This window comes from Plasmopara halstedii (genome assembly GCF_900000015.1).
Source record: "Plasmopara halstedii genome assembly, contig: Scaffold_2061, whole genome shotgun sequence".
In the NCBI taxonomy this organism is placed as follows: domain Eukaryota; phylum Oomycota; class Peronosporomycetes; order Peronosporales; family Peronosporaceae; genus Plasmopara; species Plasmopara halstedii.
Window position 1 is genome coordinate 1,507,013 of NW_020188969.1, and position 13,467 is coordinate 1,520,479.

The 13,467-nt window shown below is 43.5% G+C and overlaps 3 protein-coding genes across 3 annotated transcripts; 2 read left to right on the forward strand and 1 right to left on the reverse strand.

Moving 5' to 3' along the window:
* Window positions 1-6,759: 6,759 nt before the first annotated feature.
* On the forward strand, window positions 6,760-9,708 carry PHALS_02835 (B-BOX TYPE ZINC FINGER-CONTAINING PROTEIN-RELATED; the record flags this gene model as incomplete). Its single annotated transcript, XM_024717287.1, has 1 exon — window positions 6,760-9,708. The coding sequence occupies one exon, from the start codon at window positions 6,760-6,762 to the stop codon at window positions 9,706-9,708; it is 2,949 nt and encodes a 982-aa protein (XP_024582801.1).
* Window positions 9,709-9,781: 73 nt separating this feature from the next.
* On the reverse strand, window positions 9,782-11,269 carry PHALS_02836 (Beta-lactamase/transpeptidase-like; the record flags this gene model as incomplete). The annotated part of the gene is made up of 1 exon (XM_024717288.1): window positions 9,782-11,269. One exon carries the CDS (start codon window positions 11,267-11,269, stop codon window positions 9,782-9,784), a length of 1,488 nt encoding a protein of 495 aa, XP_024582802.1.
* A 210-nt stretch (window positions 11,270-11,479) lies between these two features.
* PHALS_14897 (uncharacterized protein) lies at window positions 11,480-12,121 on the forward strand. Its single transcript, XM_024717289.2, has one exon. It carries the CDS (start codon window positions 11,573-11,575, stop codon window positions 11,804-11,806), a length of 234 nt encoding a protein of 77 aa, XP_024582803.1. The 5' UTR covers window positions 11,480-11,572; the 3' UTR covers window positions 11,807-12,121.
* The last annotated feature ends 1,346 nt before the right edge of the window (window positions 12,122-13,467 follow it).

Here is a 13,467-nt window from a genome sequence, read left to right on the forward strand (position 1 = left end):
GTGGCGTCCACCATTTCATGACGCTCCGCATCGTCACGCGCCCCGCGCTTTTCGGCAGTAGCCCGGGAAGCCGAAGGGCCATGAACTGACCTCAAGCTATGTCCCTGAGCTGCTGTGGACGTAGACTCACCCTTGTGCAAAACCACGGAGCTCGCAAAGGCGTGTTGGATTATTTCATGTGTCGCAGGGCGATAATACGCAGGAAGTCGGCGTTGCGCCTTGAGTTTGGCAAACTCAATCGAAGATGGCGTTCTACGCGCACGTCTACTTTATTGTGGCTCCGCTGTAAGTTAGACAGCGAGAAAAGGTTCCGGTGCCGCTGCACCCATCGCTAAGAGAGCTCCTTATTATCTGCAGCGGGTTTGCCAGGGCCGAACACCACAGAAAACGTCCGCATTGCGAGTACAGGAGCGCCTCCTCTTTGAGCTCGAAGGTGAGCGCGTTACCTTTCTATTTGGACTTTATAGTTACCAAAAAGCAAGCTCAGAGAGATTTTTGCTATACGAGCTCAGCTTGTGTAGTGGCCGGGAGCCCGACTAGGTAGTCGCCTAACGATCGAGTGATTGCGTCTTTTGCTTCAGTAGCGGGATCCACCGAGCAGACACCGAATTCCACACGAGGGTCTAGGACGAAACGTAGATACGAGCGCATGAGAGCCGCACAGTGGGCAGCCTCCAACTGCTGCTCCTGTGCCTCATCGAGGCGATTGGTGATAATTACTTACTCCTCAGAAGTCGAGAGGCCAGGAACGGAACGGTGTCTGCAGGCCCACGTCGCGCCGTTGACGCACCTCGTTCATCTAGTCTTTCCATGCTAGCAAAAGAGTACCCGACTCGTAGTCGACTTCTTCCGAGTCCTCGAAGAGGAAATCCGTCGTCCGCGGCGGGCGCGGTGTGTCGTGCCCGGTTGCCGCGGGCTTGGAATGTGCTTCCAGTGAGGCCACGGACGTAGTGTCCGGAGTTGCACCGTGTGCAGGCGACGAAGAAGGGCTCAGTCTGCGGGCGCCCTCAGAGCCAGCGAGGCTGAGTGTTTCTCGTGTCATAGACACAGGGCTCATTGAGCGGAGAATGTTTAAAGATGGTATCAAGGACGCAACGGTGTCTCAGACACGCGAGCCTCGTATGAGGCGACAGTTAGATGAGATATGTGGACATTCACAATTTTGATGGGGGGAGTGAAACGGGGTTACACGTACCCTTGTATGAAAGGGTGGGTCACACAAGATGGTGTGAATTATACAAATTGGTGCACTCAGTGGTGTGGCTACACCGTAACAAGAAGCCACTACGTGGCAGGACTTCCAGTAGTTATACATATTAATCAGGTTTCACCATTTAGTTAGGAAATCCTAAGGCTTCAGACATAGGCGGCTCTGTTGCAAATAAAGCAATTTCAGTGCTGAACGAAAGAGTGTAATTGCCTTCGTTGAGTGTTTGGGTACGTTTGGTGGTAGCGGATTGCAATCCGCTATACTCGCACAGATTCTGGTATAGAACGTAAGGTCGGTGACCTTAGTCAGCTTTCTCTAAGCAAAGCGCTACGGCAGCCCCGCTGCACTTTGTGAGTACCAACGATCGCCACAATACCATCACATGTGGCGAAAACTGAGGTGACCGGCCGATGAAGACACATGACAATAATTTGTGTGGACCTACTGTCGATTGCTTAGGTTACTCGTTGATAGAGCAGTTACCAGCGACAGAAATAAGGCGCCATCTTGGCGGCCAGTCTGCATTGACCGCGTGCGAGTTAGCGGGAGCGAAGCCTTCTTACCGTTATGAAGGACTTGTTGGCTGGCAAGCTCATGGAAAAGCGAAATGACGTGAACATGACTTGCCGACATGGAGTCAGCAAACAACACTTCTATCCCCGGTGATGACACGACGCAAGCGCCGTTTGCTGCGACTAGCCACTAGAGTGGAAACTTCATGAAGCGATATGTGACGTTCCGCCGTCACCCCATCCGACATCACGACTCTCATTGAGGACGCCATCGTGGGGCGCACGTGAAGTCCCTGCAAGAATATTTGCCGCTCATGGCTTTCATGTAATCCTGATGGGCAAAGCGGCTGTGTACTTCATTCATGCCCGATCAGTCTGCGGATGTCGCTAGCGTCGACACATTGCGGCTTCCTGAACGTGATATGTATCGATGCACATGCGTGCACACCGAAAGCAATTTCTTGCCAACATTGATATCAAAAGACAGCAAAAATGCGAGCTTTGAGAGAGTGGATGGCGTGATGGTGGCGCCCCAAAGCAAGACATGGGTCAAAGCGTCTTTTTAAGCGATTGGTTGACGTTCAGCTCTACCTCGTTAACGCTGCCAGTAGTCAGTAAGATATTTTGGATTCAACACAAGCGCACATCGCCAGAAATGTGAGAGCAAAACGTTAAACACGTGATGTTGTCATATGTTTTATCCCTGGTGGCCTCATAATTTACGCACAGCTTGGTGACATCGGCATCTACCCGCATAAGACATTTTGGATGTTGAAATAATGCGCGACATTTACGAGCTTCGAATTCTTTATTCTGTCGTCAGCGTGCATAAGCGGAAGACGAGGTCGCAATCGGCTCAATGAAAGAAATCGATTTATTGCTTATCATGACCAGACCATGAAAAATATCTGTCTTGCGATGGAAGATGCGCAGTCGCCCTTGATTTGGTCAGCGGAGAGTGCGCACGATGCATGGTCGCGTCTGGGGTCGCATTTTGAGAAAACAGTCTATCACATTTGTTTCGTAACAATGATTTTTCCGAAAGTGATTATGCGCTGGAAAGACATAAATGAAGTTAGGTTGCTGACGAACCAACTCAACGCTGTAGACGCCTCGGCCAGTGAGGACGACTTGTTTAAATGAGTCGCATGCATTCTTGATGGGAGCTATTGACGTCTCGACTCCTTCATGAAGATACGGAGCGCAAAAATTAAGGTGCTAGCACTGGTGGAGCCGCGCGCGGGCAAGGTTCAGCGTTCAAATCAACACTGGAGCACATGTATAAATTTAGGACTCTAACGAGCCAACTCAACGCTGTAAATGCCTCGGCCAGCAAGGACGACTTGTTTAAGTGAGTCGTATGCAATTCTGATTACGGCATTATAGTCGAGAGCTGGGAGCTACTGACGTCTCGACTCCTTTTTGAAGATATGGAGCGCAGGAACTAAGGTGCTAGCACTGGTGGAGCCGCGAGCGGGCAAGGTTTAGCGTTCATAATAACGGATAGGGAACGGCGCGAAGGACGACAAGTACCGATGAAGACGAATGGTGCTTGTCAAGCAAGTGCATTCAAATTGACAAGTGTCCTACTCAGATTCGCGTTGCGCAGAATGTGGCGATAAATTTCTCTCGGCAAAGGTGCATTGTGTGTCACCAAGCTAAGCAGCGTATGGGCTGTCTAGCTTCGGTGTGCTGCAGCTCATGGCGTATACGAGAGAGAGTATTAGGAATTAAAAAAATGATTGCCTCATTTAAAGAGCATCTTGCGGGCGACAGTGTGTTCCGAGCGGTTCGTGGTATCACTACGTCAATGGTAACACCACGTGGAATGAAAAGATCATGATAACGAAGTCGCATTGAGCAAGACTGATGCATTTCCAGAGCGAAAGGATGTCACTGAAAACATGAAGCTCGTCAAGGAAGTTTATTTTGCTGGACGAAGTCGACAAGACAAGTTCGTTGGGAGGTCATGGGGAACTACGCCGTAGCGTCGGTACCAAAACCTTGACGAGATGTCCGCCGATGCAACAAGAGTTTGAAGCTGCGTGCATCGTTAATTTCGTGGAAGAAATGCCGACTATTGTTAAGTTGGTGATAGAATCCAGCGACCCAGACAAGGGCAAGAAGCGTGTCATCTTGAGATCAAATCTTTTTGCAAGCAAATGCCTCGTACACTTGTGCCACAACCGAAATGTCATCAGGAATTCGGCAATAAATGAATATTTTGCGTCAAGAAAAAACAAGATGGCAAGATTAAGTGATAGAAGGCCCGTATTGTTTGCCAAGTGATGCTCAGAAAATTATGGTTTTGACTCTGAAGAAACGCTTGCATCTGTAACCAAGTTTAACTGCTGAGTTTGGCAGCCAATTACCAGCTTACCGTTTGCCGGATGAATTTAAAAGCAGCAACTTTGAAGAGAGAATGCTGAGTCAGTTCGTAGTAGACTCACATCCAACACTTGGCAAGCGCTCAAGCAACTTTTCAGATACATAAAAGACACAAAAACTAACGTTATTGAGTTTCAAGTGGTAAAAGACTTTGGGCTTCAAGGCTACTAAGATGCCGACTGGGCAGGTGACCTTTAATCAAGAAGAAGCACAAATGTCTACGCAATCGTGATGAACAGCAGGTGTGTCAGCTAGAAAGGAATGAAGCAGAGAGACCTGGCCCTGTCATCTATAGAATTAATGACATGGCGCTATCAGAGTCTACGCACGAGGCTGTATGGCTTGAGGAATTCTATGGAAGCATGTCAAGATAATCTAGATGACACTCACAATATTTTTAAAGATAATCCCGGTGCTATCGCGCCTGTCAAGTTTTACCAGCGCATCAAACATATTGACATTCGTCAACACTTCGTCGCGAGAAAATTGAAGACATCTCAAGTCGTGCTCGAGTATGTCTCAACTACAGACATGCCCGCAGAATTCTTGTCAAAAACCTTTACCTGCAAAAAATTCAGCGCACTTTGTGAGGCTAGTATTTCAATGGGCGAGCTGATTGGGGGAGTTGTAGGGGAATCGTTTTGCCACAGCGGCTACCACGTATATCGCAGTACTTACCGATTTAAACAGGCTTGTGTATGCAAGGATAAGCGGCTATCGGTAAGTAATTTGGAAATCCAGTGTAGCGGATCGTGAAGAATCACCAAGAATATTCTGGTAGGTGTAGCAGGTTCAAATGTAGCAAAGAAATTTGCAATATAAGGACTTTTGAATTCATTTGACATACTCCTTTTTTAATTAGTTTTAGAGCTCTGATGCCTCTGGACGTTGAACAATTGTTCAAGAGTGTAATGGTCACACAACAAAATGCTACTCACCCAGTTACACCGTCCCCGTCAAAATGTGGCAACATTGGGACTCGAAATTAGTTGCTCGAGTACTACATCACACAAAAGTGAACGTCGAACAAGCCCCACTGACATAGAAGTTTAATCTTACCGTTGTACCTTGAAGTGCCTGTTTTTAAATGATTCGCTTGCATCGAATACCGAATTTTCTCTGTTGAAACCGATCATAGCGACATAATAAATATTGCCAGCAGACATACGGCGGATCTACCCACCAAGCCATAGCGTCGCGCATCTGAAACCTGACCCTTTATCTTATTGTTATCAAATCCACGATTGTCGATGTGTGGCCGAACTAAAGCTAGCGAGTCGACTCGTTTCGACACACTATGGCAGAAGCCATTTCGTACCGGGGTGAAAAAGATACGGGTGTGACAAGTCACTTGGACGTAAAGGATTAATGCCTCTACAGAAATACAATCGTAGTCGCAAACTGTAAGGCCTATCATTCAAGCATCGCGGTCTCTCTGCACGAATGCTTGGAGGAATATCTGCGCCACAAGAATAATGCCTACTTGTCTGTGGATGGTCAGCATTGTACACATCCAAGTCCAGCACATTTGCAAAATTCACTAAAGTCTTAGTTTAGAGCGAGTTCGTGATCCAAACTAATGGTCACTCGACGGCCACTTCGGTGGAAACTCTGTCGAAGAACATTTTGGATGTATTTTACCCGAAAATGTCTGTTTAGACTTTCACGCGTGGTTGGTGAAAGTGGCCAGGCGAGCGGTCATTGCCTTTGCTTTTCAACCACCCGCTGAGCTATCCTCCTGGAAAGCTAGAATCCTTTTAAGCGTGTTATTTTGGCATAGGAAGAATGACTCGGATTGAGAATACCAAAATATTCACTTATGTCTGCCACCCTAATCTTAATCAAATGTGCAATATTTGAAAAAATACATTAGTTTTAAGCACAATTGCAGCGGGACTGCCGTAGCTTTGCGCTTTGAGGAAACGTAAGTTAGGTCACCTACCTTTTGTTCTATACTTGGAACAAGTACGAGTTTATCGGGTCGCAATCCGCTTACTCCAAGAGTAATTATTGCCTTAATCCAAAGCCAATTAAATTTTCCGTTTAAATAAAAAAACTGACTTTATTTGTTTTTATCTACGGCAAAGCCATGAAACTGATAATCTTGTGCTTGATCTTAAAATACGAGGATTGTTAGTCTCGAAACATTGCAACAATCTGAATCGTATGATAGGACGTGTATATGTATATTTATTATCAGTATGAGCTACTTACATTTAACAATAATACATAACCGAAGAAACAAAACAATTGATACTTGAGATTTCGCGTCATAAACCAACATTTGGGACCGAAAAGAAGGGAGGAGAACAGAAGAGCAAATCAATGAATCAATATGTATTTGCTAAAGCGACCCTGAGGTCTAACAGTTTACTCAGTTTAGATACACGGTAAACTTCTTACAACTTTCGGTATTCGGACTGTAACTGAAGAAATATATGCAGCAATAAGAATTCACCTATCTGTTGGTGTCGCATAGATTGGGCGATAAGATGGATGGGCGTGATTTCCAGATGTCCTCGATCACACATAGAAAAACGTGTTTCAAGGTCTTCATGATCGTCATACACACAAATTTAAATTCTTGTGCGGCCAAATAAGCACGTAAAGCACTTTAACGTATTACGCTCTCAACACGAGTCGATTAAAATGGACTGTACGAATGCAGCAGATCGAGTTTGGACGCAACAAGTTCTTCCAGCATTGTGCGTCTTCTATCAAGAATACGGACATTGCAATATTAAAACAAACTTTTTAGTTCCTAAGTGTGCACCATGGACTAAAGAGATGTGGGGATTAAATCTCGGAACAATTGTCAAGCAGATTCGAGCTGGAAGAAGCTACGTGGACCAATCGAGACGAGATTGGGAGTTGTTAAATAGTTTACAATTTCTATGGGATTCACGGGATGTTGAATGGCAAGATTGTGTTCTTCCAGCTCTTGTGACATTTGTGGATGAGTTTGGAGACGAGCAAGGCATAAATCTGGAGTTTGTCGTTCCATTAGCCAATCCATGGCCAAAAGAGACGTGGGGATTCGAACTTGGTCTTTTTTGGAACAAATCGCAATGGCGAGAACGCTATTTCGTCCAGTTAATGCGAGATACAACGCTTTTAGAATCGTTGGGCTACGAAATGCGACTTTCTGATGTTACGTGGGAGTCGCAGGTGATTCCACTATTACGATTGTACTCAACAATGTATCCGGAGGAGCGTACAGTCCAGAAAAACTTTATAATTCCACATCAACAACCATGGCCAAGAAAAATGTGGGGATTACCATTAGGTCAAATGGGTGCACAAAATTCTGATCGATTGGCTCTTGAATTTAGCGGATGGAAATCGCGTCATCATAGCTTAAACACAACATCAAATGTGGTTGAAAATGCTAATCAACAATGGAAAATCTACATATATTTGGCTTTCGAGACGTTTGTCAAAGTATTCGGACACTGCAAAGTTGAAAGTCACTTTCAAGTACCACTTGAAACTCCGTGGCCTAAAGAAACGTGGGGTCTACAACTTGGAGCACGAATTGCTGACTATATAGCGAACGGCACAGAATTTGAATACATTGGACGTATGGCTGATCGTATAGATACACTTGGGTATACTCTCAAGCTTTCTCAAACATCGTGGGATCTGTACGGAGCTCCTTTATTATCTATTTTTTCACACCTTCAACCACGAACTGTTATTCCTGAGAACTTTGTTATTCCATCTCAAGCTCCTTGGTCAGAGGCAACGTGGGGCATTCAACTTGGAATTATTGTCCGATGGAATAGGCAACACATGACGCATATTGAAGACGAGTGGCGCAACCATGTGTTGACAGCAGCGAAATTGTACAAACAAGAGTATGACAATCATTCGATTGAGGAAACATTCGTCGTTCCATCTCAATCTCCGTGGCCTACCAAAACGTGGAACATGCATCTTGCTCTTATCTTGCGTCGATTAAACAATCGCGAGTGTTACGATGGCCACGTTGCTTTAGCTCGAACTTCCTTTGCTAAATTAGAGCAATTTCTTCAATACCGTCGTCGCGAAGCTTGGCAATCGATTCTAATAACGTTGCAGATCTTTTTCATGCGCAATAATCATTGCGACGTGATGCCTCATTTTGTCGTGTCAAATTCCTCACCATGGCCAAAATTGATGTGGAATGTACCGCTTGGACAAATTGTCGAAATGATGAAGACCATGGGTACGTTTTTTAAAGAAGTAGGACAAAATGCTGATCAATTAATCCATTTGAAGTTCTCGCTTCCACTTTCGATCTCAGCGTATGAAAAACTTCTCGCACCACTCATTGCATCGTACGCGAATCTTCATCCTCGTGATACAATTCCATTAGGTTTTACGATCCCATCAAATGAATCGTGGCCGACATATGGATGGGGTATTAACCTTAGCGTAATTGTACAGTGGAATCTAAGCCATCTAGAGGCAATTGAGCGAGACTGGAGAGCACAAGTATTGCTCGCTAATGACGTGTATCAATATGAAAATGGCAACAAAATTCTTCGTGATTCCTTTGTCGTACCAAGCCGTTCTCCATGGCCTTATAAGACGTGGGGACGAGAACTCCGACGAATGTTAACGTGTGTACAAGTCGGTCAGCCGTATAATGGCCATGTCGCAATTGCTACCTACCATTCAAATGCAGCGGTGGTTATCTCTGGTGAAGATAAATTGGAGTGGAAAACATCTATTTTTCCAGCTCTTCACACGTTTGCAATGGTGTTTGGACACTGTTCAGTTCCTGAGACTTATGTCGTGCCATCTCGATTACCATGGCCAGAACAAAGCTATGGATTAGAACTTGGAAATATTGTGGCAAAGATGGAACAGTGTGGAATGTATTTTGCCGAGATTGGATTAAATGCAGATAGATTAGAGACGTTTGGCTTTCGTTACAAACTTACAGACATCCCTTGGCAAGATCTCGTAGATCCTTTGCTTGAGATCTACGCGAATCAATATTCGCACAAGATTCTACCTGAGGAATTCGTCGTTCCTCCTAAGGCACCTTGGCCAGTAAGGTTATATGGCTTGAGACTTGGAAAGATCTTGGCGTGGTCATCACGATTTACGTTCCAGAACGCACAATGGAAAGAATTTTTAATGCCTGAGAATACGACGAAAGCAGGAGAGTTTGGCTATTGTAAGGTCTCTACAACTTTCGAGATTCCAAGTGAATTTCCCTGGCCAAAACCGATGTGGACCTTACAAATAAAAGATGTCGTCAGTCAGTTATACAACAATGGTGATCTATTTCTCTCCGGAGGGCTTTCATCTGTATTAGCAAGCAAGAAAGAAATTGGATTTGTTTTGAAATTAGCAACTGACCATATTTCGTTTGGAGAACCAATTTGTCAACTATATACGGCAGTAGTGGAACAGATGAAGTGTAGTACAGCATTTGTCGATCCTCAAAGCTGCTTGGGAAAACATTTACTTTCTGATGGCATCGATTGTGGTTCAGATAAAAAGGCCAAAAGGTTTTCTTCAGAAGATAGACCGACTTTACTTGAAAACGATCGGAATTTGAATGGTGCAAACTCGACACTTGTTAGTCCAAACAAGACGTTATGATGTGCAAACGCTTAGATCAATTGTGAGAGAATAAAAAACAGCACGTAGTAATCTACTACAGAAGTCTGATGCATTACTTGTCAAAAGTCTTGTAAAATTGAAGAAATACCTGCAATAGTCTCCATGCCAATGTATTAACTTCGCCATCGCTTTTCTCAAATAATTCATCGTGCATTGACAAATTACGCATGTCAATAAAATCGCGCGGCTTGTATGCTTTAAACGAGTCTTCACTTGAGAAATATAAACGCACATCATTCGTAAAAGCACTGGCAATTATTGACAAATTGACTGACGGCATTTGCATGGCCATGCACGTCGTTGTGCACGCTGTGGTACCGCAAAAAGCGATTTTCGACGGCCAATGGTTATTAGTAGCCGAATTTTCCACATTGTCTTCAAAATCAACACCAATACCTTGTGCGAATGCACGATACGTCGGGTTACGAGTCGTTACTATCTGCGTAATCGATTCGGGTTTTAACAATTTCGAAGTTTGCCCATGGGCATGGAAAAGATCCGTATAAATCTTGTGCATATCTTTTCCTGTTGACAGAAGACCATGAAGACTCGAGTCAAGTGCTTGATACATAGCACACGACCCAGTGCTTATGTGGTGTGACTTTTGACCATTTGTATTTGAGTTTCTTGAGCTATGCATGTCATCAAGTTGACTCGTATTGATACTTCGATGGGCATAAAATTGAACATACTGATCTACAAGACCGCGATGAACACGCAGAGCACCGTGATCTGGATCAAATATTGTTTGCTTGAGCCCCAACGCTTGAATCACATGCTTTGTCAAGTAAACATTAAAAGGAAGGCCACTTAGTCGTTCGACCATATACATCAATAGCACATAGTTTTCCTCAGCAAATTGATAACTTGTGCCTGGTTGAAAGGCCAAAGGCACGTCAATAAATGACCCAATCTGTTGACCTAAAGTCGCCAATTTCTCATGATGCTGTCCCTGGATTCCTGATCCCATATAAAGCAAGTGTTGGAACGTCATACGCTCACAAGAAACACTCTCTTTTATGTGTGGACACCACGTCGTTTGATTCTTTCCAAATGCTTGCCAGTCCATCTCAGTCCAGTATTTCTCGACCGAGTGATCTAATTGTACTTTTCCTTGCTCTTGTAATTGATACATGGCAACAGATACTAGCAACTGCACATGCGCTCCCATTGGAAAGACACTATGTTCTTCCATTGGCTGTTCAAACGGAACGTTTGCAAGACCCATAGCTTGATGCATTTTTTTCTGACCATTATGACTCAATCGTACAACACCAGAGAAATTACGATCATGCTGATAAGCATCGAGTAGCGTCCGCAATTCGAGCGAACGTTCATTACGCTGTGCAGGCCACGAGAGCGCGACAAGAAGCAACGTGACTAACGATGCCGCCAAAAAACCGACAGTTGCACGTCCCATTGTACCAATAAATCGATGACGCTGTTGTCGCATGCGCTGACGCTCGTGGTAGCTTGACAATTGCTGCTGGAGCGAATCGCTAGCATCGCGATGTACCAATGGAAGCTGCTCAGTATCCATACCAAGAAAATCTCAAGTGAGAGGGAGATTACCGGTATAGGTTGGCATTCTGTTTACTATAATGGGTTATCAATTTACATGCTCTGATTGGATGGAATGTACTTTGGTTTACTTAACATGGCTAACATTAATATAAATGGTCATGAAGCCTGTTTAATGGATATGAAAGCAATAATATAAACAAGTCAACCGGCTACACTTTGCTTAGCGTCGCTCACCAAATTCATTCTTTTTACTAATTGCTCATGAATTACAGCGATATCTCTCTTGCTGTGGTACTTTGTCCAAGCTAAGTGCTATATTATGCTGCAGAGATTGGTGCAACACACCAGCATTTTTAAGCGTCAAGTGACAATATCAGGACTCGTTATAGCTATGCAGAGTCATTTACAACAGTATAGTCCTCCATATTCGAGCAGAGTTTGGGAAGTCGGATATGGTCAGCAATGTTTAACACTTGTGTTGGAGAAAAATTACCAGACGATATATACCCTCGTCCAAGTTCATAGCGCAGTACTTGTTTCAACCCTTTCGTAACCTTAAGCAATTGTGGATCGTATTATAAGACATAGAAGGCAGAGAGCGACCACAACATGCTGTATTTCAAATGCCACATATTGTAGCGCCGCAGATGATATACTTACAGTAGATAATTGATATAGCGCTGATTCTTTAGCAATCTTCGATGATGCAAGCTTACACCATATCCCAATTTTACTGTTGCGACACAAATCAGCATTACCCTTTCAAAGCCTTGTTATTACAACATATGGATCATGCTTTACACTTTGAAGGGCAAGTATGCACCTTAAACATTGATTTAAGCTGATGAAAGCTTGCTCTGTGTCTGGCCTGCAATTGTGTAAGAGCTGTATTCTTGTGTACTTACACCATATAAATTTTGTATACTTCTATAAAATCCAATCAAATCGACAAAATAAATGGCAGTTTGGTAACATTGTGACCTATATTAAGGCAAATCTATACATTTTAAAATTAGTTGGTTCGATCAAACACATTGTTGATTGGTTAATATCATTGTTTAAATACTCATCAGAGCACATGTTTAATTTGGTAATATCATAGCTTTAAGAAACAATGATAAGCAGACATTAAATATCATTTAATTCTAAGACATTTTAATTTTGCGTTGACCCTTTTATTACGTGGGAAAAAGCTTGATGTGTTGTATCAATTTCAATCACATCTATCCTCTCATCATTTATGTTTGAATATGGGAAGAAAACGTAATTATAGCTCGTGCACAAACTTTGTAATTGCACGCATTCTTGATATTGAATTTTTGTTTTCGAAACAATCTCATCGGTGAGACTACTTGTGATTACTTTACTTTGTATCCACACACAAAAATAGCCTAATGCTTACAAAATCTTACTATCTAAAGTCGGACTTGCATTGGCAGGTCCATGCACTATAGGGATTTTTCTGACGAATCAACCACAGAAATTTGTACACGGTGTTTGTGGCCGTAATGCAGAGGTTGTAGCACAAGGCTGGCATGCCGCAGATAACAAACATTTGACATTTTTACATAGGATATAATTCGATGCAAGGTTTTTTATAAATGAAAAGCTAGATTTTTGCAAGGCGAAGATAAAGGGTTCCGCCATCTTGACACTGTCAACTGATTGTATGTGTATAACTTTTAATTTGATGAAACTGACAAGTTAATTATGCTCCTTTTCAACAGTGCCATATCTAGATCAAATTACTCTGCTGTAAAAATTTACAATCTGGTCAATAAAACCAATAGAAGGTACGAGCCACATAGGTACCCAGTACTGAGCCCTAAGCACCGTGTAACTAAACTTTGTTCCTTGGAGGGTTTGAACTATCAATCATGGCTCCATACCTTAAGAATGAGAATAATCTGGTAAACGAATGTAATACTAAAAATAGAATAGACGTATCGTTCGTCAATCGTTATTGAGCGGCGTTTTCCTCACACTCCTTCTTGGACACCCGCTGCCTCGCATATAAGTGCGAGCGTCTTCGCTCCGAGTGCCTTTGTAACGTATCTGTAAGCTGACGCTTCGTGTTGATGCAGTTGATCGTCAAATATCTTTTTTCTTATTCTTGCGGATAAAGTAGCTCCTTATGCTCAATTCTTTCATTCGGGATGCATTTCTGAGCTATTTATATAGCCTGGTTGATCTCCCTGCTCGTTATCGCTGTGA